Raw genomic sequence first — 25,586 nt, forward strand, 5'->3', positions numbered from 1 at the left:
AAAGCATCAGATTTCTTGACTTTCAGCACAGCACACTGATATTCTATGAGACGATTTTATGGAAGAAAACCGTGTTTTGGAATAGTTTGCAACATGCATCCTTGGAGAGTATATTACATTCAGTAATGGAAAGGTCATTGGGACTGACTTACGGTTCTAACGCAAACCAACAGAAACATACAGTTAAGTCTGAAATATACAGCACATTTCCAAAACAAATGAAACATAATAGCGGTCACTGAGGAAACCAGTAAGGAAATACTCCGTCCTCCACCAGTCCGTTCTTGCCTTACGTACATGCCAATATGAAAGTCTTTTGTTCCATCTAGCACTGCTGAAGGGGGCCCGATCTCCTTCTCTAGCTCAGGATCAGCAAGCTGTTCCAGAAGAGCTGGCGTGATGACGTTTCCTCCTCTGTTGCCCCTTGCCCTGACAAACACCCACAGAAGTCAGTGCTGACGGAGCCAGCTCACACAGGAAGAGCTCGAGCTAACAGCCCACCGATGGGGCAACACCCCACTTCACACCTGCCTTAGGCAAAGCAATGGCAACCCCTAAAAGAGTATTCCCTGGGTAAATAAATGCTATTACAAGTGAAAGTCTATAAACGTCTTTGGATAGATCAGGTTGGATCCATGGAATTGGAGTGAAATTCACTCTGCTGATAAAAACAAGGAGCCCAAGGAGCCTAGATCTGTGCACTTGCCAATACACCCATACCTCAGAGCCACCCCACGGAAACAAAGCTCAAAATGTTCTAGAAATACCTTTAGTCATATAATTAATACAAAATTCCCACCTTTCCTTAGAATCAGCAAATCAATAGGACAATACAAACAGCACGGGCTTTTAACTATCACCTTTACTGAGTTTACTGGGAATTACAGAGATGACCCCACCAGTGTTAATGCGAGTTCTGTAGTGGACACTCCTGCACACCCCACCTCACCTACTATCAAGGTCACCTCTCAGAGATATTCAAATTGCGGCCCAGTGTTACACTGAATTTGTTTATACACTTTCAGTCTTCAGATATTTCTACCATTTAGAAAACAAAACCACCCAATTTTTTAATTGCAGAACTATGTATGGTTGTATAATAGTTTGTGTGCTTTTCTGCACAAGTACTAGGTTAAATACCTTTTGGACAACGATTTTGTAGGACACACAAAAAGAAACTGCACAATATTATTCAATGCTAGAACACAAGTAAACAACACAGACTTTAGGAATCTCGTCTCTAGATGTTCGTAAAGTTGTATTTGTAAGAGACCTTGATTTTCCCCGCAGTGATCCATTTTAAACCAGAACACAAAATAAACATGTTAAATCTAATAAACAACCACCTAGCTTTGGCATTGTTTAAAAGTTGAACCACAACACATTCAAAGCAGACCAATCTTTTCTCGTTTAATTTTGTCATAGGAGCCTCAGAAAGACAGCAGCCACACCACAGTCACTGCGTACCACTACAGAGCCACAAGAGAGTATTATTAAGACAAAAAGCAGCAGAAGAGACACGCAGAGATCATCATCTAGCTATAGTCTCATGCCCTCTTTATAAGAATTAAAGATTTTTTAACATACTTAGTTAGACATTTTATCCTTGAATGATTGACACACACTCTGCTGAACATATAAACAGTGAAAAATGAGGAAACGACAGGTTTAAACTTTTCACTTTTTTGGTCTATGTCACACTTCTACACCATCTTCTCCTCCTAAATGACTTTTCAGATGCTATTCAAGACAGAAATTAAGTCACTTAAAGCTGAAGGTTTTGAGAAGGCACACCAAGCGAGCATTCTCCCCTGCCTTCTTAGTCAGCCTCTTGACAGAAGTCCCTCGCTAAGCCTACACCCAGGTTACTTCATTTAGCATACTCAGTCCCAGAGTCCAGACATTTACTAACTCTTTGCTTGCATAGCTGGAGCAGAAAGGCCTTCTATCACAAGTTAAACATAGGAAAGTATATTTTTTTATTTTATGCAACCCACCATGGCAAGTTCAGCAAGTAAAATAGCATGTATTAGCTAAAAATGTTCTTACTTCGTACAACCTAGTATAGCGCTCAGGCTTTCTTACCTGTAGAACAGGTATCTTCTCTTCCCTCCTCCCCATATTTCAGCTCTACAAACCTCTAACTTTCTGGTATTGACCTCGACTTAGAAAGACCCATAAAAGAACTTCCACATTTGTAGGACTTCTTATATCCTGCTACTACTGGTCTTCAATCACAACCCTCAAAACTGTTTAACTAGACAGAGCACAGAACAGCAAGAGGTTTGAACCTATGCTTGCCTTTAAATAGTCCCTGCAGGTTCAGGTGCAGAACATTAGGCACAGCGTGACTCACCCTCCTAACACGTGAAAAAAGTGAAGTTCTCTGGCTAATTAAAAATGCTGACAAATCAGAGCAAACCCCATCAGCTGAGCAGAACAAAGGCTGCAGCTGGCACCTGACCAGCGAGCATACATGACTCTACCGCATTCCGCCTTTAAACTTTATTTCACTGTAACTGGGAAACAAAGCGTAATATAATTCGGAAACATACTGTCATCTGTAACTGGACATAAACAGCCATGCCTTGTTTCTCTTACCCAGAGGTGTCTGTTTGCTCGTTTGGGCAGAGGGTAGGGGTTGGTTTCTTTCCCTGGGCATTTCTCTGTTTATTTTTCCAACTGGTTAAAAGGTGAGTTAAAGGCCAGTGTGCAGGACCATCTTTATAAGATGGCAAATTCTTACTTCATCACAAGCGAAAATTACCCATGGAGTGCTTCACCTTCCCGTTGGTTTCAATTGGCTGGTAGGTAAGTTTTAAGATTCTTGCTAATGAACTGCCAGAACATCTCCCTTTAACCACTGCGCTACACCTGTAGGTTACGTAGGCTTATGGGTTTGTCATAACCACATACTGCCCTTCCGACTCGCTTCTTTTTGCCTAAGACACCGGCTAATTACGCTTACCGATTGTCAAATGGTCAAAGACGGTATCAGCTGTTAAACAACCATGCTATCCCAATTCCCACTGATACATTACACCACTAAAGACATATGTATATATTCACGCCTTTTTTGCATCAGAGGAACTATGTTCACATCATTTCATTAATCTTACAGTGTGATGAAGTAGACCTTTACCCAGCGCACCATGATGAATAAAAGAAATACAGAATCATGCTTTTTTGAATGGATTTGAGCCTCTCGCTGTCTCCAGGAGCTGTTCTCTCCTGCCCCGCAGGTGCTCCATGCCTCCTGGTGGTGAAGCACTCTCAGTTCACAACAACCACATTTATAGGCAGTAACTTCTAAACTATCACACTTGTCTAAGTTTAGGACTTTCCATTCCAACTCAAAGTACACAAGTGTACCCCAAAGTGTGCAGAAGTTAACAGAAATACCCCAGCTCATTTTGGCAGAAGATGAGAGTAGGACTCTAATCAGGCCAAGAACTGGAGGGAAAGGCTTATCTCGGAAAACTCACAGGTCTGCATTCACATCATGCCCAGTACGCTGTTTCCACCACAACACATGAAATTCTCCAAAGTGCATCAGCCGCAGGAGATGTGTGAGCCAGGAGAGAACAGGGCTTTAATAACAACAAAGTCACTCTGTCCCAAAAAAAACCCTGTGGTGGCTCCAGAAGAATGGAGACGAATCCTTTAACCTCACAAGTTCTCTGTTTGCAAACTATTTGCAAATACATATATTTCAAACCACATTGGTCACATTCCACAAGGAACACATAAAACCAAAACAAAGCTGCTGGCGAGCTGGTATATTCAGGGGAAAACAGGTGAAGCTTTCCAAATCAAATTCAAACCTCAATCGTGCTTTCTGCAAACTATACGAACCTTTTTGCACCTCACACGTTAATCAAAGCTATTGATTTATGGCCAAGTGACTGTTAGGGTATGAGAAGATACAATTTGGGTTGGTTTGTTGTCTGTTGTTGTTTTTCAATATATGAACTGCTCATATCAAAACAACAAGGGGAGTTAAATCCCTTATATAAAGGGATTCAAACTCTTAAAAAGCACTCTAGCCAATGTTTGAGATCAGCATTGAAAACATCCAGTCTGCACCTGCAATACTACTTTAACAGGAGCGTCTGGTATTTCAGTTCATCTGCTGCTTGAGTAGATTTGCAGGTTAACATCTCTGCTTGCAAGGTGGTCTGAAAGGAGATTAAAGATCTCACTGAAAGCACGGGAACTACTGATTGTATGTGTCGTTGTAGATCAAACGTAATTACCCTGCTCGAGGATATGCTCCGGTAACGAGGATAGCAGATTTTCCCCAGGCACACCGAGTTTTAAACAAGCTTTTCCTCTAAACTCGAGTGACACATGATCCCTCTCTTCATGTCCACCTCTAACAACTACCCAGGTGAAAGATGTTACAGCTTTCCACAAGGCAAGAAAAGATAGCTCTTTCTCAACTACATAGTTTATTATCTGCATGCCTGTATTAAGTTCACCAAGCAGGAGCTTTTGATGTGGCTGCCAATACGGTGGGTGATTTATCAGGCCCCGTGTCATCTGAGCTGGATGGAGTTCAAAAGCAGGGCCAGTGGGAGTCCCTGGCTGCTCAGACCCAGCGCAGACATCAGCAACAGCCCACCCCGACCAGAAAAGATTAATTACCTCCTGACCACACATCTGGGGTGCTCACCGGTCAGAAGGGTGAGAAGAACAAAAGAAAGCCAGAGCACCGAGCTCCGTGACCACAGGGCCACCGCTTGGGACGGGACGGGAGGGGAGGGCAGCCACAGCCCCGCGCTCCATGGACGGGCAGTGCAGCAGGCCGGGCCAGCGACCAGCCGGCAAGGATGGGATGAGGATGGGGATGAGGATGAGGACAGGGATGGGGATGCTGAGCCAGAGGTGTCAGACTGGGCAGACTGGGGCAGGCCCCGGTGAGGCCTGTCGGCGCTGGCCCGGTGAGGCCTGTCGGCGCCCTCGGGCCAGGCAGCGTTGCTGACAGGGAATGGCCCTTCTGCCGAGGGTTGTGTGGAGAAAGCAGGCATAAATGTAAGATTTTACACTAATTCAGTTTTAGCTTTATGTTAATTTTATGGCCATGACTTTCGGAGCAGCCTGCCTTCAGAGGCCGCGCTCCCTGCCCACGTTTCTCCCTCTAGGCCCTGCAAGGACCCAGCGAGCATCTGTGAACGGCAGCTGGGAGACGCATTCAGGGAACGCCGTATTTCATTCCCACCTGACAAGCCCTTATTTTTTTGTCTGCAATTGGCAGTCGGCACAAAGCCGGCACTCCCTGCCATGGGCAGCACCCACAACTGTTACTGCTGAACACTTTCCAAAGTGTCTTAAAGAGCTAAGAAGCATCAACATGGATGCCAGGAGGTGATAACTTCCACATCAAAAAAAGCTTTTTACCTCAACTGGTGCTAGCAATCTGCCCAAGCAAATTCTGCATCCATGCAATTTGTTTTCCGTGGTACCATGCTAACTGGCAACACCTGCCACAACGCAGAACCGTTCCTTCCATACATCATTTGCTCTCTGCAACTTCATTCTCTAAAGTTAGAATCATTGTGCACCGACTTGTTCATGCTGAGGAAGGAGAAAAAGAAAATGCTCGTTTGAAAAGTAAACAGAAAAATTAGAAAGCGAAGAGCAGCACCGAATTACAAACTCTAACACAGGGTGGATTGATGCGAGCACTTGAGAAGTCCGTGCACATTTGCCTTCGTAGGCCTGGCTTTCTTCAAGGAAGCAGAGTTGTAAGTAATGATGAAGCACACAATAAACGAAGCAGTGTTCGGCTCCAGGGCCTGCACTTCCACCCGATTCAAATGGTGGGGTTGCCTGAACAAAGGTCTCAGTGTTGGGCGTGGGACTACGGGGTTTACACCGAACTGAGGCTCGGGAGAGCTGGCTCGTGTCCTCGCGCTACCACAGGTATTTAGGTACTTCTGCCCAAGCCACCTTCTGATCACCCAGCAGACGTGTCCCCCTCTCCCCTGAGCCCCTCTGGTTTCGGGTGTGCCCCCCGCCACTTCGCTGCCCCGCCAGCCCCGCTGCCCCTGCCCCACAGGTCTGCCCCAGGGGCGACTCCGAGCTGCTCTGGGGGCTGGAAGCAGGATGCCGGCAAGTGGAATGCACACAGCGCTGACGAACGTCACCGGCCCACCGGGAATTACACGTGCTTTGGAAAGCACACAAACCGTGCGAACGAGCGTGGCGCCATGCTGCCCTTCCTCCTTGCTTTCATGAGGTTGGGTTGTATCGTACAACCGCATGTGAACTGCTGAAAACCAAACTGAAATCCTGTTCCGTTTTTGGTAGGGATGGTTTGCTGTGAAGACCCAGTTTGAAAGCACTTCCTTCATTCAGCTTTCCTCTTCTTAGCACTGCCGAGTTCACGCTCAACCACACTTTCTTGCCAAAATATAGGTTCACTTAACAAAAAGCTCCCTTGATTCTCCCCGATAATGACTTCCATCTAAAGCAATGTCTGTTAATACCAGACATGTGCCAGCCAAACACAGAGATCAGCATGGGTTTGTATAACAATTGTATTTTCCATAAGGCAGCCCCATTAAATCACAACCACATTATAATGTAAAATATTCCACATGTTCTTCAGCAACCTTCTGGAAGGAGAGCTTTGTATTTTTTGTAATTTAATACTCCATTTCTCAGAAGCATAGTAAGAGCTGGGTTTTAATTACAACACATATAGTGTATCCCTAGATGAATACTCTTTTCTTAAAACTCTGACAAGGTACATTGTACATTTACAGTATTTTTTTTTATTTTAATGTAGAAATTCAAGTATGTGTTTTTGGAAAATGTTCTCAGAAGAAACTTCAGTCTCTTTTCTGCCACAAATTATGGAGACTAGTACAAATCATTAAAAAATGTCTTTTACCTCATGTTTACACCCAAAAAAACTAACATTGGAATGTGCCACTCCAGAAGCCTCGACCGCAGTAACCTAGTAGAAAAAAAGACCAAACTTGTTAAAGCAATTCATCCTTTGCCCTTCAGACCGTAACTAAGACTTAGAAAAACACACCTAATGGTAGCCCTGCAGTCCTCTCTCTACTGCCCAGGGGAACAGAATTCAGCAGGACCCGGGACAGTGGGATCTCTTGAGTTCTTCCCCGTTCTCAGGGTGGCACCTAAAAATGTCGGCTCATAATTTAGTGCCAGTGCTCAACCGAGGCGTTGTTGGTTTTTTCTGAGACCAGAAGTGCCAGGTAGCACAAGCGGGTTAGTGTTTCTTGACGTGAGCTCCCACGCTGAATCGAACTAAGACCACCCACGTGTTTCACACAGACGGCCGCTGAGATGATCGTGAGCGTTGTCCGGTAGATACCTCGGGCACCGTTCTGGCGGGCATACACAAGCTCCCCGCACCGCCCAACACAAGCTCCCCTCGCCACCCGCTCCCTGGACTTCACTCTGTTCATGACATTTCACAGTTTCAGAGTGAGTTCGGGTTTTAAGAACAGATCATCGCGATGTTCTTCACTCCTAAGCACACGCAGCCGCTTTGTGGATTTAGATCACCCTCATTTGTTTGATTTCAAATTTGTCTGAACAATTTTAGAACCTTTAAAAGATACTTTTGAGGCTTTGTCTTATCTTTTGAAGTATTGTCTTACCATTACTGCTCCAAGTATGTATTTTCTATTTGCAAAGAACACACAGCATTAGCTCACAACAGGATGTTTAGTCATCAAATCAGCCCAAGAAAAAATGTAGAGAATTATTTTTCAGTCAGACACGGCAGTACTATGTCCATGTCCACACAAAAAGACAAAGTAATTTTGAGTTCGTATGCAAGAATTCACTAAATTGTTCATGTTTCCCTTCTCATTATGTCTTTCATTTTTAATCTTAAGAAAAACTGGTAGTGACTCAATTACCAGACTCAGTTTCACACCCACTGTTCACTCAATTCTGTAATGCTTGGCTCTTACTGTTACCTTTTCCCAAACACTCTGAGGTTTAGTCAATATTGAAAAATACTGTCATGCTGTGGATTAAATGTTTTCAATTTGTCATTCCAATAAATTAATCCCACTGTACGTGCTTAATCCCTCTTCCTGGTTTTAGATAAACTACGCCAAGAAGGGACTCTCATACATACTCCAAAACGCTTTTCTTACTTATTTCCCCTGGAAGAACATTATTTAGCAAATAATCTGTTCTTTCTGAGAAGAACCTCAGACAGCCTCGCACCAAGACTGTCAGCCTGCTGGGATAAGCAGGCAGTGGTGAGACACTTCATCCAGCTCAGGCACAGGGCACCTATTTCAGTGTCACAAACACACAGATTTTACCTGATGTTTCAGAAATGTTTGACTAGCTGTAGTTTTGGTTTCTTCTTACAGTCACCACAAGAGGACACGTCTATGTGCCAAAATGTGGCAGTGTCATCAAAACAGCACAGTACACTCCACCCGTGGAAATAAGGGGCAAGCCACCCGAGTAAGTGAAAGCATTATTTTCAATATATCATTCTCAGAGAATTATTGCTGATGTGGGTGTAGAGACAAGTGTAAAGCATTTGATTAGATTTCTTGATTCTGCAAGAACAGGGATCTTCAAGTATTTTTGCTGAAGCGGTCTAACAGCTTTGGTTTGTCCTAGAAGGAGGCTGATGAGGAAAGAGAAACACTCGGGTACACGTACTCCAGCTTCTGTTTGGCACCGCAGCACATGGGCGGACGTAAGCAGATTCACACTGACTTCAGCTGCTTGGGCTTTCCTCAGAGAAAACTGAACCATTTGGCAAAATTAACGTTTCTCCAAGAAAAATATCAATTCTGTGGAAAGTGCAGAATCTGAGGAAAAAAAAAAAGAACAACACATTTTTGCTGAAAATTCCTTCTCGGTTGCAGACATAAATGACAATCTTGTACGAAGGCTCACACGAAGTCTGCTGCCAGGCACTGCCGTTCCCTGGGGCCTTCCTTGCACACCAAGAGCACGATCCAGCATCACTCGGGTTAGGTGGGTCACTCTGGTTTCCTCTCACCTCACTCTATACGTCGAAGCCAGTTGTTATCTTTCAAATCGCCAGCGGGCAAGATGCAAACCAGCAGCAAGACATTATTAGACGTTGCTCAGGCAGAGTTATTTATGGCCTGACCACATATCGGTAGGAAAGCAGCAACGGGTTGTGTCTGCCCAAACCCAGCGTGTCGTGCCGCAGGGACTTCACTCTGTACCGGGCATAGCTCTTCTTTATAGCCGTTTTTTGGGTGGAAGATGTTTAGCAACTATATCACATATGATCACCGGTGGTTCCTGAGGCATCTTACTTCAGATAAAGGGGAGTATTTCTGCAAAAGAATGCGGGGTTTATGTGACATCATTAAGGCACTTGTTTCCTGAAACAATGCCAAGCCTTTGCTAATGTGGACCACAGAGCTGGAGTCACAAGTGGGTAACACAGTCAGAACTGTCATAAACCTGAGTGACAGCTGAATAACCCGGGCATCTCGCCACAAGTACCTAAACTCAGCTGCTGTTTGCCACACACAGACAGAATGAACTTTGTGGCTGGCCTGTTAGCAGCCATATTAACGCAATTACTGACGTGCTGCGTGTTCAACTGACTGATCTCTGAGGAACACGCAACTGGAAGGAACCAGAGACAAGGAGCAGCACGAAGTGCACTTGGGCCTTCATGGGAAAAAAATTCAGGTGCTGGACAGGAATCTGCTGGTCCGTGGTGGTGCTGGCAGGCAGTGCTGTTGGCTGAGGGGCAGGGAGGGAGCGAGGAGCTACGGGGCTTCTCCCAGTGCCGTTTGGAAGATGCGTTTAGAATCACAGGATGGTTTGGGCTGGAAGGGACCTTTCGAGCCCATCTAGTTCCACCGCCCTGCAGCGAGCAGGGACACCTTCAGCTAGATCAGGTTGCTCAAAGGCTCAGCCAACCTGGCCTTGAACGCGTCAGGGATTTTCCTCAAAGTTCCTAAATTTTAACTTTCTGCAAGCAGCGATGTACCAGATTTCCCACGGCTTGGAGGGTTCGTGTTTAACGTTCGATCCTGACTGCTTAAGGATGTAATAACTTGGCGTTAATGAAAGCATCTGTTAAAATAGAGCTATAAAGGTGAGGAGCTGCAGAGCCGTCAGACCGCCAGGCAGCCGTGGGTTCAAGCACCTCCTAACCCTCCCCAGCGCCCACCTTCAGCAGGAACGCGCCGCCAGTCGATGCGCGGCCGCCGCGGACACCGCTCAGCAGCGCCCGAGGGGCTCAAGCCCCGCCGGCCCTCGCCTGAAGAGCACTCGCTCCTCCGCGGACCGACGGGCCGCCGTTTTGGAGGGTTCCCACACGACCCTCACCCCCCCCCCCCCGCGCTGGCTGTGCCGCTCCTCGGGTGCAAGGGCTGCCCGTCCCGACCGGCTCTGGCCGCGGCCCCGGGCACCGCGGCGGAGCGGAGCGGGGCTCTGCCTGCCCGCGGGCGCACGGGCGCCTCTCCCCGCCGAGCCCGGGCCGAGCCGAGGCGGCTGCGGGGCAGGGCCGGGCCGGCGGCTCGTAGGGCGGCCCCGGCCCCCGGCCCGCGGCCCGCGCCCCCCCCCAAGCGCGGCGGCGCCTCCCGGGAGGAGGAGCAGGCGGCGGCGGCGGCGGCGGGACTGTCCCCGCCCGGCCCGGCCCGGCCCGGCCCGGCTGTGCCCCGAGGGAGCGGTCCCGCTGGGACTGCGGCCGCCAGCGCGGCCCGGAGGGAGCCGCGGCGGCGGCGGGCGCGCAGGTAGGGGCGGGCGGGGCGCGGGCGGCGCCGCCCGGGCGCAGGTGGGGAGGAGGGAGCCCGGGGGCCGCGGGGTCCGGCAGGAGCCGGTTTTGCTGGGGATGGTCACGGCGGGAAAGGGGCTGCCGGGTTCGCTCCGCGGGGGCGCGGCGGGCCGGGGCGGGGGCTGAGCGGAGCGGTGGCCGCAGGAGCCCGAACGGCCCCTGCGAGCGGCGGCATCGCGCTGGGGCGGCGGCGGTGCGGGGCTGCGGCTCGAACGTGGGTCGGCACCCAGCACCGAGGGGAAAGCCGAGAGGTTCGGGTCCGCCTTGTGACCCAAGTGACAAAATTCTCCCCGCCCTTCCAGCTCAGACCCGAGCCACGGGCGTCCCCGGGGGCGCTGGCGTGTGCCCCTTGCCTTGCGGAGTCCGTGGGCTCTCGCCGTGGCGGATGGCAGCGTAGCACCTTCCCGCAGGATGGAGGCGACGCGCAGGGGCCGAGCCCGGGGGCTGGGGACCCTCCTGGCCCTCTGCCTGGCCGCCCTCCCCGGCACCATCGCCTGTCCCCGGCTCTGCGCCTGCTACGTCCCCACCGAGGTGCACTGCACGTTCCGGTACTTCACGGCCGTCCCGCCGCGCATCCCCCCAGACGTGGAGCGCATCAATCTGGGGTATGTTTAACATCGACATTTTAAACATTCCGACCACTTTCAACACTCTGCAAAGCAGTAAATTTCCAGATTTAGGGCTAAAAATTAACCAAAGCAATACCGAAACCCCAGGAGCTTAATGCTCTGTAGTATTCGGAAGCGGCTGCAATCACAGCTAGCAGAGCCTAAGACTGCCACACTAAGTGGAAATTTTGGGGGTGTATCACGGGGCATGGAAAAGTTTCAGAAAGTTTTGAACTTAAATGAATTCTTTTATATTACCTGAACATTTTGCATCCGTAACTCAGGAGGAGTCTGAAATAGAATTCTTTCTGGGAGCGGGTAGTTCAGAGCTCAGTGGGCTGGAAAATTAGTGCAGGTAATAAAGCCTGCAGAGACCTTGCTGTGACTTTAGCATGTCACACAACGCTACTATCTGTGCTTTTGTCTGTCGAGATCATGGAGGTGACACTTGTCTGAGTACTTCGGCCTCCAAAATGGTTCTGGTCTGTGAGTGGTCAGAAGGAACAGGGAACAGATTATTCCCAGGCTCAGCTGGCCCCTCAGTGCAGTTTCCAGCCAGTGTCCTGTGCCATACAGTCAAATGACAAGACCGATCTGCACTGTTTGATGCTGATGTCACTTTTGGTGCACTTAACCTTTGAGTCATCCGTATGCATGTGCAGAAAATACAAAAGGAAGATTTCACTGAGGTCTTTCCCCCTCACCTGCCTTCTGCATCTGGGCAATAATCCGAACTCCAGCTCCTGCCTCCTGTCTGCCCTTTCCTCCTGTTGATCTTTGTCAACGTTTTTTGAACACCTCCGGGGACGGTGACTCCACCACCTCCCTGGGCAGCCTGTTCCAGTGCTTGGCCACTCTGTCAGTAAAGAAAATTTCCTCCTGTCCAATCTAAACCTCCCCTGGTGCCACTTGAGGCAACTTGAGCCCTAGCGTTAGCTAATCGTGCCAGCGTGACAGCAGTGGCGCAGTCCCAGGCATCGCAGAGTAGGCGCTCAGCATTAGGAGGCTTGCACACCACCTCCTAACCCTGGGCCGGCGCAGCATCACCCCTGTCCGTTCTCGGCTGGCCAGGCAGGTACGGCCGATGGTCAGCCCTCCTGCAGCGCGGCAGCTCTCGCTTAAGGGTCCCTCCGTTCCGTTTTTGGTTCCCAGTTTGAATCCAGCCTGGACTGTCCGTACTGGAAGCGAGGGGAGGCTGGGGCTATGTTTGCGTTAACAAGTGCCGTGCACGCTGCACGGCTGTGGAGTGGAAACAAAACTCCAGAGGTACCACTGAAAGGGCGGGCGGGCGGCACCGCCGTCATGCCGGCCCCAGGAGACAGGTCAGCCCCGGGACCCTCGGGGTGACCTCATTCCCGGCGGACAGCGAAGGAGGCTCTTGTTCACGGAGTGACACTGCAGGGTTGGGAAAGGCCCCCGGTGAAAGAGGCATCACCAGCCTCTGCCCCTGCAGCAGCTCCTTGCTGTTCCACAGCGGAGCCCCAAACCGGCGTCCTCGGCACCGCTCCTCAGCCTTTTCCCTGTCCGCTGTGAACAGAGGCTTCAGAAAGCTGCCCTGGAAAAGTCACCGAATTCTGTGCTAACGTGAAGGAATGGCTTAAAATTTCATCTTAGCAGCCAGAAGTGCTATCTGCCTTTCCAAAGAGCTGTTCTTTTGCCTTGGTTTCATTTGCTGGTTGTAAAACTTGAGCCGTTTGGCTGTCCAACTGAGCCCCGGTCTGGGATGAACTGTGTGTTGCAGCTACAACAGCTTGCTCAAGCTGACGGAAACAGATTTTTCTGGCCTGGAGAAACTGGAGTTACTGATGCTGCACAGCAACGAGATAAATGCAATCCCCGATAAGGCGTTCAGCGATTTACATTCATTACAGGTAAGAACTAAGTGACCTAATCTTAATTAGGAGATGACCTAATCTTAATTAGGAGATGACCTAATCTTAATTTTTGTTCTGACTTTTAAACCATCTGCAGTCATGGTGATAACTGGAAGCAGACCGGCAGCCTGTAGCCCTTGGGTTGCCTGTTTCTTACTGTACCCATGTGAAAGAGAGGGAGGGCCTTCAGGAACCAGTATCCTGACGGGAAATGCCTTTCCTTCCCAGGTGCCACCCGGGTGCTGGTGAAAGAGCGTGACCAACATAGTGGTAGGTGTCTGTCAGCAAGATCTTAGCAGAATTAGTCCTGATGTAGCCCAAACCAGGACACAACTGCAGTTGAAACTTTCACATGAAAGACTGCAGAGCTCCACGTACTGCAGCCGCGGTAGGAGACTTGTCTTTAGTTAATTTTTCAGTCGATTTTTTTTTTTTTTTAAAGGACTGTGTTCTATCCAGATTTCCCTTCCCGTCAGGACCGTATAGTCCGGCATTAGAAAAGGGCCCCTACTGAACAGCTACTGAACATAATACATACTAACTTTTTAATGCTTTAAAAAATCTACAGTTCCTTGGGTTTATAATTTAGTGTATATTTGTGGACTTTTAAAATATATTTGATGCCAGTTTTGTTCTTTAATTGAAGTATTACTTGTAAAATATCACCTATTTTTATGTATATTGTAAAGATGAGCAAATGTGCGGTGTCATACAGGGATTCTGGAGCTACCTGGTGCCGCGCAGACATTCACATGTGAGGAAGCACTCACATGGGTCTTTAGGAACAAGGTACAGGTAACAGGTGTACAGGTAACACTTACTCCCCAGTTAAATTTCCATCTAGAGCCGTCGTGAACTGCTATAGTGAAGTGATAATGCTGTAGCCGTGACGAGCTAAGAGCAGGAGGGACCTGAGCTGTCCAGGCAGAAGGCACGGTGTTGGCTCAGCTGCTGGTTTTAGGGGATTGGGGGCGAGATGGGGGGAAAGGCGGAGACCGGGCAAGCTGTGGAGCCCGGCAGCTGGCTGCTTAACCGGCCTTAGCACAGCAAGCGCGATGGACTCCTGTAAGTGTCTCCTCTCGAGAACAGCAGGAGGGCAACACGACTACAGATAGTGTCAGTGGAATTATATCTGGCAAATAAAATAAACTTACACGTTACTGTGAGGTTTTCCTCATTAACTTTCAAAATCCAGAATTTATGACTGTAATGGTGTAATTCTAATGGGAAAAGCCACACCAAAAAGGGTGTCTTGGGTACCGTATTTAATACTTCACCCACAGGCCAGGTTTGTTCCTCTCGTAACCACCAACGTGGCTTTTAACCTGGCAGCCACAAACGGCACCTGGAGTTGAGGTTTGGCAGGTACGTGTCTCACGTGGCACGCATCCCGACAGCGGGGACACACGCGGTGCTGCTGGCGAGGCGCCGAACACAACAGACCGTGGCGTGACGGGCTGGAACAGAAATCCCTGGCACGGCTCATGGTCAGGTTCTGCTTGCCCTTTTCACAAGCGTGGTTTAACTGGGAATTTTCGATGGAGAAACAAGCAGTGCTTTATTGTACTTTTTAATCACTGGATTTTGTAAACGTGACCGCAGAAGTGTCACCCTGACGGACTGCTGGAACAAGAAAGCGTCCTTGTACTCCTGCAATTAGCATTGCACTTAGAATTAATTCCTCCTACTAAGTTTTTTCCACTCATTCACATTACTGGTCTGGTGAAGTACTTTCACTTCACAGAGCAGCCATCACTCAAAATTTATTTGGAGTCTTGTAACAATATAACACGGGTTAATATTATACACTTCCTTTTCATCAACAGGTCTTAAAAATGAGTTATAACAAGGTCAGAGTACTTCAGCAGGATGTTTTTTATGGTCTGAAGAGCTTGGTTCGACTGCATATGGACCACAATAAAATCGAATTTGTAAATCCCAGCGTTTTCTATGGACTCACAGCACTGAGGCTGGTCCACCTGGAAGGAAATTTACTTAAGCAGCTTCATCCAGATACTTTTGTCACCTTGCGCTACAGCCAAGTATTTAAAATATCCTTCATCAAGCACCTGTATTTGTCTGACAACGTGCTGACTTCGCTACCACAAGAAATGTTTTCCTACACGTCTGAGCTAGAGAGCCTCTACCTTCATGGAAACCCATGGTCCTGTGCTTGCAATCTGCAGCGGTTTGCAGAGTGGGCAAAGGAGAGATCAGGTGAGCTGAAGGCTTTGCTTACGGGTCTACGGTCTGTTACAGCCTCAGTCCTTCTGATGGAGGCAACTGACCTTCCTTTCTTTCTTTATTCTCCCAGAAAAGACTGGAAGACAGGATTGCTGTAGGTGCAGGTAATCAGGATAAACAAATTAACACCATGCAGTTTCCCAGACTAACTAAATCTAGCTGTCTTGACCCATTCCCGAGTGCAGCTTTCCATAATGGAACGTTTTCCTTGGCCAGTCCAAAGCTTCTGTGCCCCAGGAGAATCCCCAGGGAATGAGGAAGCTAATTCCAGTGTAACTGGCGCAAGCGAAGACCGCATCGTACTCGGTTCTTCAAAAAAGAAACACGGAGCGGGACTGACGGGCCTTCTCTGTCGCTGCCCTGCGTAGAGGCGCCACACGATAGCGTGGCATTACCCCAGACTGCCAGAGCCCGTCTCTCTCGGGACAAAGCTACGGCCGTGTGCCGCGGCAGAGCCCCCTTGCAGGCTGCGACGCCCCTGGGGCAGACACGTGCCGTCCTCAGCGGCAGCAGCAACAGCCCTTCAGCAGTTTCACCAGAGCAGATTCAAAGGTTTTCTCAGGTTACTTCAGGTTTCCATAGGTTGCTGTCAGATAAACTGCGTTAATATTTTATTCAAGAGAACAACTTGCTGGCAGCTCTATGTCCTTTTTAGTACTAAAAACTGTACCACAACACCTTACTGCATTTTTCTTCCCTTCAGATGTTATAAAGTGCAAAAAAGACAGAAGTTCCGGTGCTCAGCAATGCCCAGTCTGTGCTAGTCCCAAAAGCCATAAAGGGAAAAGCGTAGTGGACATTCCTTCTGCGTCTCTAGCCTGCACTAAGCCGGCCATACGTGACTCCCTGAAGTCTAAAAACCTCACAGTGCCAGATGACGGGGATTTCAGTGCCGTGTCTCCCAAGGACTTCACAGCTCCTATAGGATCCGTGGTTTTGAACATGACTGACCAAGCAGGAAGTCGAGGTAACTTGGTTTGCAACATCCAAAGACCTAAAGAAACGTCTCCCGTCTCGCTCGACAGAGATGGCAACAGTACAGTCCTCAAAGCGTCATTCTCGGCCGTTCTCGTGTGCGGCATCGATTACGCGCACATTCAGCGGCTCTGGAGCATTCTGGCACTGTACAGCAACTCTCCCTTAAAGCTGGAAAGGGACGCCCCGGCCACTAGCGCGCCCGCTATTAGTTACAAATACAAACAAATCTACTCTGAAAAAGATGAACTTTTTACCAATGTAGAGACAGAGCTGAGAGCTGAACCACCGTGGTTAATGCAAAGCCAAGTGGCGCTGCAGCTGGACAGGACAGCAACCACGCTGAACACCTTGCACATCCGATACTTTACGGAGGCTCAGGTTATTTTGCCCAGTGCTGACAGAAACCAGGTGAGAAATAACTGGACCATCATCTCCAGGGACAACGACACACAAACGGAGCGCACTGTTCTAGTCGGGGGGACCGTAGAACTGGAGTGCCAAGCAACTGGGGAACCAGCTCCTGCAATAGAGTGGATATTGGCTGACGGGAGCAAAGTTAGAGCTCCTTACGTCAGCGAGGACGGCAGAATCATAGTAGTTAAAACTGGAACGTTCACGTTACGGACAGCTGACACTTTTGATACTGGGCTTTATCACTGCATAGGCACAAATGACCACGATGCAGACAGCCTCACGTTCAGAGTTACTGTGGTCGACCCTCACGTGGAACACAACAGTGTAAACGGAGCCCAACGTTCTGCATTTGTTGGCAGCACGCTCTACCTTCCCTGCACGTCCACGGCCGTTCCAGATGCTGCCATTAGTTGGGTGTTGCCTGAACATGCGATTCTTCATCATTCTGTAGGAAACAAACGTATTTTTGACAATGGTACCTTGAGAATACAAGGGGTAACGGAGCGAGACAGCGGCTACTTTAGGTGTGTTGCAGCCAACCCGTATGGTGTTGATCTTCTGGTTTTCCAGGTGCTAGTTAGAACGGACAAAACCACTCTAAAGAAAAAGCATGTAGCTGTGGGAGACTGGGAAGAAGGTGATGGCTCTGGCCACGCGATGCCGGCCTCTGCTACGCCACAGAAACCTCCCTTAGCGGCCCCGGCTACCTCAGCAGCTCCGCAGGGATCTGCTGACGCAGCAGCCAGGAATCGGGGCGCACCGCGTGCGCAGAAAAGGAACCACTACGGGAAGACGACTTACAGGCACTACCGGGACAAAACAAGCAGGCGGTTTAGAGGACACAGACGACAGTTTGTCTCCTCAGCCAGGAGAGTCGACCCACAGCGCTGGGCAGCCTTTTTGGAAAAAACAAAGAGGAACTCGACATTGGTAGAAAAACGAAGAGAAGTTGCAACAAAACCATCTGTTCAAGTCCGTAAGTTCTCAGAAGGACCTGGGGACGAGGAGGAAACATCTGGTGATCTCAGCTCTCCAGAAGAAGAATTCATGATACCAGTAACAGAGACAGCCACAGTCTCTGCTCTGGGGAGAGCTCTGGAAAGTGTGATAACTGCAGGGCCCGAGATGGCCGCGAGTAACACTCCTGCTAGGAAAACCTCCCTCCCGGTTGCAGTAACTCCCCTACCCGCTCCGTTTTCACAGTCTGTGTCATCTGACAGCAGAAGGCCACAAACAGACCTAAAACCTACAAGTACAAACTCATGGGAAAGACCTGACTTAGGTCAAATATCAGCGACTGGTAGGAAACAATCAACTGTATCAGATGGAGGAGGTAGAACATCTACACTCTTCCCTGCTGGGCAAAGGTTGGCATATGCTGGGGAAAGTAATAACCAGCATTTAAAATCTCTGCCTACGATGCCCGTGATGGATGTTACAGACACCAGCAAGTCTGTGACTTCCCAACATGCAGTGGACAAGGTACATGTTTTTACTGAGTCTATTGATGAGATTTCCACCAAAACAGATCACCAGGTATCTCTAGTGACAGTCAGCGAACCAAGTCCTGAATTTGGTCACATTTATTTTCATAGTACTCAGAAACAAGTAACTCCTAAGCCACCCTTGGCCTCAACTGTCATTACTCATCAGCAAATTCAGATTATTCAGGACGTTACATCTCAAACTCCCCAGGCCCCGCAGCAATATGGAAGACGAAGGAAATTTTCTGGCAGGAGACGAGTTGTTAGACCAGGACATATTCAGAGTATGAAGAAGCACAGATACGATTTGGGGAGACCAGGCTCTGGCAGAGGAAGTACAGCTGTGGCTGCAGATGTTCAGCTGAATATGAAATACATATCAAATTTACCAACCTTAAGCAGCTCCACCAGCCCATTTAGCCCAGAAGCACCTCTGTCCTCCCCCTCTACCGTGAATACGCCGCTGGAGCACCCAGCAGGTGCTCATCAAAACACAGCATTCCTCAGGGAAGAGGAAAATGAACCCAGTGCAAGGCAAAAAGCTACGACAGCCATGCCTCTCATTGCAAAGGGCACCCAAGATACTCCTCAATGGAAATTAGAGGGTGGTGCTCCGTCTCAGACAAATACCGATCGAGTCCAGCCTTTTAGCATCAGACTACCAGCCACGGCAATCCACACAGCTCACACGGCTACAGAAATGACACCTGCCGTCAGCACCAAGATACCTTCTACCCTTCAATCGGTCTCACCCAGCAGCAAGCCTAGAACCTCACCAGAAAATTCCCAGAGAGGAACAATTGCTTGGGAACGGCTCTTTGAAAATGGTGCACAACAAGAGGTTCTGAGGAAGCACCCGGCACAACAGTCAGATCCATTTGCATCAACAGAGGTACCGACCACGCTTCCTGAAACTACAGCAGCAGCACCTACGTGCAAGGTGTCTCCTTTGCACTTTACGCCTCCGTCAGCAGGTGGCAATCCCAGCAGCGGGTTCTGGTCTTTAAACAAACCCGTTGGTGACGGCAGAGGTAAGTCAGAGGAACGCCTTCCCACTGCAAAGCCGCGTTCTGACTCCAACCTTCCAACTAGTGCAACCGAAGAAATGGATGTTACAAGTCTGAAGCCCACAGTTGCACCTATTATTACTCCTCAAACTGACACCAAAATCACCAAAAGTAAAACATTCAGAGTGGGAAGAAAGAGAGGCCAGAGGAGGAAGAGGCCCCCTAAAACATCGACTTCACGAGGCGTGACCGCGGGCCACGGCGCTGCAGCAATTCCCTCGGCAAATTCGGCCACGCCTGCCGTGACAGCAGTTGAATCGTTCACCGCGCCCGCAAGCCCTGCGCCTGCAAAACCTCCCTCCGAGAGCGCGAGCGCAGTGCCCGCGGCAGGAGCGCCAGCGCTGTGGGTCCGTAACACGCCAGAGGCGCCTCAGCACGTCCCTGCGGCAGCCGCGCAGACGGCAGCCGCGCTGCCACCCGACAGCCGCGCTGCTCAGAGCCCCACCACGCCAACCCAACCCACACCACAGCTGCCAAAGCCTTTCGGCACCACGGGCGCACGACCTGCCCCAGCCTGTGCAACACCTGGGTCAGAACCTGCTCGGCAAACCAAAGCCGCCGCAACGGCAGGCGACAGCTCACACCCGAAAACGGGAGGGAGAGTCGTTCAAGAAAACCACGTAGCGCAGCCCACGTTCCCAGCAAGAAGCCCGTCGAGTACCGGAGCTCCTGCTGCAACCTCGGACATCGCTCCTGCCGGCGCTCAGCATCCCACCCCACGGCCAGCCCGAACAGCAGCCGGGCCACCCGCACGTACCGCGCGCCCCACCTCCCCTCCCTGGGGGGAAACCGGGTTCTGGCAGAAGCCGCCCAGAAAAGTCACGGAGGGGGGCGACGCCGTAGCTGTCACTGCAGCGACCACACCGACGCCGTGGCAGATCGCGACGCCGCATGCTCCGCCGTGGGGAAGGGACAAGGACAGTTCTGCCAAAGGCCGGTCTGAGAAGAGACCAGATCAAGAAACAAGCACCAGCAATCCTGTAGCCTTGGGCTCTTCAAGCAGAAATCATTTTGCAAAACCCAGAATAATTGGAGGCAAATTAGCTGCTTTTACTGTGCTAGCTAATTCAGACGCTTTTATTCCCTGTGAAGCTACCGGTGACCCCCGTCCAACAATACAGTGGACCAAGATATCGTCAGGTAAGCTTGATAAACCTCTCTAGAATTTACTTTCTGTCTTGTGTTTGGCAGATGTTTTGTGTGCCACCCTCAAGTACCGCTTCATTGAGGAGTACTGTGAGCTATCAGTGAAAAGATGAACTTGGGAACAGTGAAAAAGAAAGATATCCCAGCACACTTGCTGGAGTGTCTTACTGCTAGTTATGAAACAGTTCTTGAGGGAAATAAAACCAAAAAGAAATATATGATCTATATTTAACTGTAATTCTGTGCTTATTGTGTACGTTACCTGCCGTCTCAGACCAGTGAGACAAGTGAAAAGAAAAATCTGTCTGTGGTAACAAACCACCAAGTCAAGTTAAAGCTACGCCCAAAGGGTTTTCAGTAGGCAAAGCCTAGTCACAGCCACACTGAAGTAATGCTGGATACTTCGCGGAGTATCCAAATATCCAAAGTACCCAAAGCAAAGCCCCAGCTGCTTTATCCAAACTTTGTCACTGCTGAGGAATGAGTGTTGGGTTTTGCTTTAAAGCTTTGTGACTGTACACGCAAAACACCATTATCTCTCCCTCTGTTATCACCAGTGTCTTGGTTATTTGGGCTGAGTAGACCAGGACAGGGAAAGCGTTTTCGGGGGCTGAGTGAGAAGGGACAGACAAGAGAGGTTCTGACACGCCGCGCTGTTGTCCCCTTGCTTCTGTAGGGACCGGTGCTCCAGAAGGCCGCGGCGACGGCAGGTGGGTGGTGTTCGCCAACGGCACGCTCTCCATCGCCCGGGTGGGCCTGCAGGACCGCGGGCAGTACCTGTGCACGGCGGCCAGCCCGCACGGCGCGGCGCGGCTCCTGGTCACCTTGTCGGTGGTGGCCTACCCGCCCCGCATCACTGGTGGAAGGTGGCAGCTCCTCACCGCTCACTCCGGAAAGCCGGCGGCAGTGAAGTGCAGAGCCGAGGGCAGGCCTGCACCCACCATCTCGTGGGTCCTGGCGAATCAGACACACATCTCCAGCTCCTCCGCAGGAAACCCCAGGGTTCACGTGGAACCAGATGGCACTTTAGTCATCAGGGAAGTCACCGTTTACGACAGGGGCCTCTACACGTGCATGGCTGAGAACGCGGCGGGCACCGACAGGCTGGCTGTAAAACTGCAGGTCATTGCGGCACCTCCCGCTATCCTGGAAGAGAAGCGGCAACGTGTTGAGGGAACGATGGGGGAAAATTTGAAACTCCCTTGCACTGTGAAAGGGAATCCTCAGCCCAGTGTCCACTGGGTCCTTTTCGATGGCACAGTGGTGAAACCTCTGCAGTTCGTGAACGCAAAGCTGTTTCTGTTCTCCAACGGCACCCTCCACCTCAGCAGCATCGCCCCGTCCGACAGCGGGAATTACGAGTGCATAGCCACGAGCTCGACGGGCTCGGAGCGGAGGGTGGTGAGCCTCGTGGTGGAACGCAGAGACACGCTGCCAAAAATAGCTACTGCCTCTCAAGAAATGACTCGGCTGAATTTTGGGGATAAGTTGATTCTGAACTGCACAGCGACTGGGGAGCCGAAGCCCAGGATCATCTGGAGGTTGCCCTCCAAGGCAGTCGTTGACCAGTGGCACAGGTAGGAGGCGCTTTCCCCCCCCCCCCCCCTCTTTAACATGTCCAACACCGTCTTCTCTGGTGCTGGTATAGAGACTGTGACACCGCAGAAACAATACATGGTGAACTAAATTCGCTTTTAAACATTTAACAGCGGTGAAGCACCTGCGGCGATGGCTTGTTATTACACATCTAATAACAGACCACACCAGTTGTCATAACTGGCTGAGGTCTTACCAAAACGGATACAAGTCTAACCCGAATTAAGGAAATGGATGTTAATCATACATGGGCTGAATTTTGGTCGTTTTAGCCTGTTGTGATTTAGGAGGAATTCTTAATTTGTGCTAGAACATGACTTGCATCTTAATACAAACTGACATTAATAAAGGGCATTTATTTGAGTATTTCTAGACATGGCAAGACTTTTCCATACCACGACTTATAAAAAAATTAACATAATTCAGTTCCAATTGTTGACAGCCACATACACAACATTTAGAGCACTGCCACCGTAAATCTGATACACATTCATGATTTCTTCATTGCAGAAACCAACTAATTTATAACTATGAAAACCACAGAATGTGACTAGCGCTTGCACTTCCAGCATAACAGCCAGATGGTTCAAGGTACTGGTGCTGGCAACATGCAGATGTTTAGGTCTGTAACAATCAAACGTTTATAGATTTATGGAAGTGGAAGGTTTGATACCGGGTAACAGCTGCCTGTTACAGCAGCGTGCAGTGACGGCCTTCACCGCCGTGGGGGCTGTAGGTTAGACATTACAAAATGGAGGAAAAGCTGTTTACAGAGATTTGTGAAGCAGAGCATGGGAGGAAGGGGCTTCTGTCGAGTCTACCTTTGAGGGTCTCACTCCTCACACCCCCCCTCCTCGCCCCAGTAACACTTCACCTTCGCTCTGGGAGAGACAGGCCCAGACTGGGATGTTCCTGGCAGGCTCATGAGGAGTCGCAGCTGGGCTGAGGAGGCAGACCCAGGTCCATGCCGTGCCGCAGGAAAGGCAGCCAGAGAGTAACCGCTCGGTGCCAAGTGTCGTTCTGGATAACAGGCAGCAGCACTGCAGGGGCAAGTGGTGTGGGTTATCTGCAAGGAGAAGCACGAGGGAGGGGAGCGGAGGCTGGTGGGATGAGGGACGTAAGGTTCGGCAGGCTCGGTTGCTCACAGACCAGTTTCCAGCCAGGCAGAGGCGGCATCGTGCAGCTCCGCGCACCCGCGTCGAGTCAGCGAGCACGTGCACGTCCACCGCAAAAGCGGCAACGGCATCGGGTTAAAACCCGCTGGGCCTGCGGGTGCTGCCGACACGGCGCCTCTGGAGAGAACTTCTGCATCGTATCGTGCTGTTAATAACCGTCAGTCCTTTCCAATGCTCAGTATTCACCTCCAGAGTTCTGTTCCATAATTCTTTCCCTCTTTCTCCCCCCACAACAGAATGGGAAGTCGAATCCACGTCTACCCCAACGGATCCCTGGTGATCGAGGCAGTAACTGAAAAGGATGCAGGTGACTATTTGTGTGTTGCAAGAAACAAGATTGGAGATGACCTGATACTGATGAAAGTCAGCGTCACAATGAAACCAGCCAAGATCGACCACAAACAGTACTTCAAGAAACTGGTGCCATATGGAAAAGACTTCAGAGTGGACTGCAAGGCCTCTGGGTCACCCGCACCAGAGATATCCTGGAGTTTGCCAGACGGGACGGTGATCAACAATGCGATGCTGGCAGATGACAGCGGCCGCAGGTCTCGCAGGTACGTCCTCTTTGACAACGGAACTCTGTATCTCAACCAAGCTGGAGTAGCAGAAGGAGGAGATTACACCTGCTACGCTCAAAACACACTGGGAAGAGATGAAATGAAGATACGCGTCACGGTCGTCGTGGCAGCCCCTCAGATAAAGCACAGTTACAAGACCCACATCAAAGTGAAAGCTGGAGATACGGCATTACTGGACTGTGAAGCCGTCGGAGAACCCAAACCAAAAATATTCTGGTTGCTTCCTTCCAGCGACATGATCTCCTCGTCGACAGCCAGACACTTCCTGCACGTCAATGGTTCTCTGTCAGTCAGTCACGTCAGACTGTTGGATGCCGGGGAGTACATGTGTGTCGCTCGTAATGCTGGGGGGGACGATACAAAATTGTATAAACTGGATGTTGCTGCTAAACCACCGATCATAAATGGCTTATACGTGAACAAAACAATCATGAAAGTGACGGCAGTGAGGCATTCCAAGAAACAAATCGACTGTCGGGCAGAAGGGACACCTCCCCCTCAGATCATGTGGATCATGCCCGATAATATTTTCCTAACAGCTCCGTATTACGGGAGCAGGATTGTAGTCCACAAAAACGGGACACTCGAGATTCGGAACTTAAGGCCCTCCGACACAGCGGATTTTATCTGTGTGGCACGTAACGATGGGGGAGAGAGCATGCTGGTGGTGCAGCTGGAGGTATCGGAAATGCTCAGGCGACCAATGTTTAAAAATCCATTCAATGAAAAAATAATAGCAAAACCTGGGAAAGCTACCACGTTGAATTGTTCTGCGGATGGAAACCCTCCACCTGACATAAGCTGGATGTTGCCTAATGGCACGTGGTTTTCCAGTGGCATCAAGACGTCCCAGTTCCTCACGGGAAGCACTGGCACCCTCACCATCTACAGTCCTGGTGCAGACAAAGCAGGAAAGTACCGGTGTGCTGCCAGGAACAAGGTTGGCTACATCGAAAAGCTGATCGTCTTGGAGGTCGGCCGGAAGCCCCACATTCTCACTCGCCCCGCGGGGCCAGCGAAGGGCGTTAGCGGGGAGCCACTGTCGCTTCACTGCCTGTCTGACGGGAGCCCCAAGCCGAGCACAGCGTGGACGCTGCCAGGCGGCCACGTGCTGGATCGGCCGCAGATCAGCGGGAGGTACGTGCTGCTGGAGAACGGCACCTTGGTTATACGAGACGCCACCGTCCACGACAGAGGAGATTACGTGTGCCGGGCCCACAATGACGCCGGAGAGTCCTCTGTGACTGTTCCCGTCGTCGTCGTCGCCTATCCCCCCCGGATCGTGGACGGACCACCGCGGACCGTACGCACGGCGCCTGGTGCAGCAGTCCAGCTCCGCTGCGCAGCGCTGGGAATACCGAAACCAGAAATTACCTGGGAGCTGCCCGACCACTCGCTGCTCTCCACCGGCCACCGAGGCCGAGCAGCTGGGAGTGAACTGCTGCACCCCCCAGGGACGTTACTCATCCAGAATCCCCGACCCTCGGATTCTGGCGTGTACAAGTGCACAGCGAAGAACCATCTCGGCAGCGACTTCACGGTAACGTACATTCACGTCGTTGGAAGTCAGGAACACAGCATGAACGACTGGTAACAAGGTCCCAGCTGGACTGAGTTCCTTCTTGGAATAAGTTTAATC

At 50.3% G+C, this 25,586-nt stretch overlaps 1 protein-coding gene across 1 annotated transcript; it reads left to right on the forward strand.

The window, feature by feature from the left end:
• Nucleotides 1-4,786: 4,786 nt before the first annotated feature.
• IGSF10 (immunoglobulin superfamily member 10) lies at nucleotides 4,787-25,541 on the forward strand. Its single transcript, XM_086468619.1, has 9 exons — nucleotides 4,787-4,919; nucleotides 5,720-5,747; nucleotides 6,062-6,241; nucleotides 11,083-11,385; nucleotides 13,130-13,259; nucleotides 15,089-15,479; nucleotides 16,210-20,589; nucleotides 21,272-22,172; nucleotides 23,603-25,541. Exons 1-9 carry the CDS (start codon nucleotides 4,787-4,789, stop codon nucleotides 25,539-25,541), a joined length of 8,385 nt encoding a protein of 2,794 aa, XP_086324745.1.
• The last annotated feature ends 45 nt before the right edge of the window (nucleotides 25,542-25,586 follow it).

This window comes from Leptosomus discolor, chromosome 7 (genome assembly GCF_034619465.1).
Source record: "Leptosomus discolor isolate bLepDis1 chromosome 7, bLepDis1.hap2, whole genome shotgun sequence".
NCBI classification, from domain to species: Eukaryota; Metazoa; Chordata; class Aves; order Leptosomiformes; family Leptosomidae; genus Leptosomus; species Leptosomus discolor.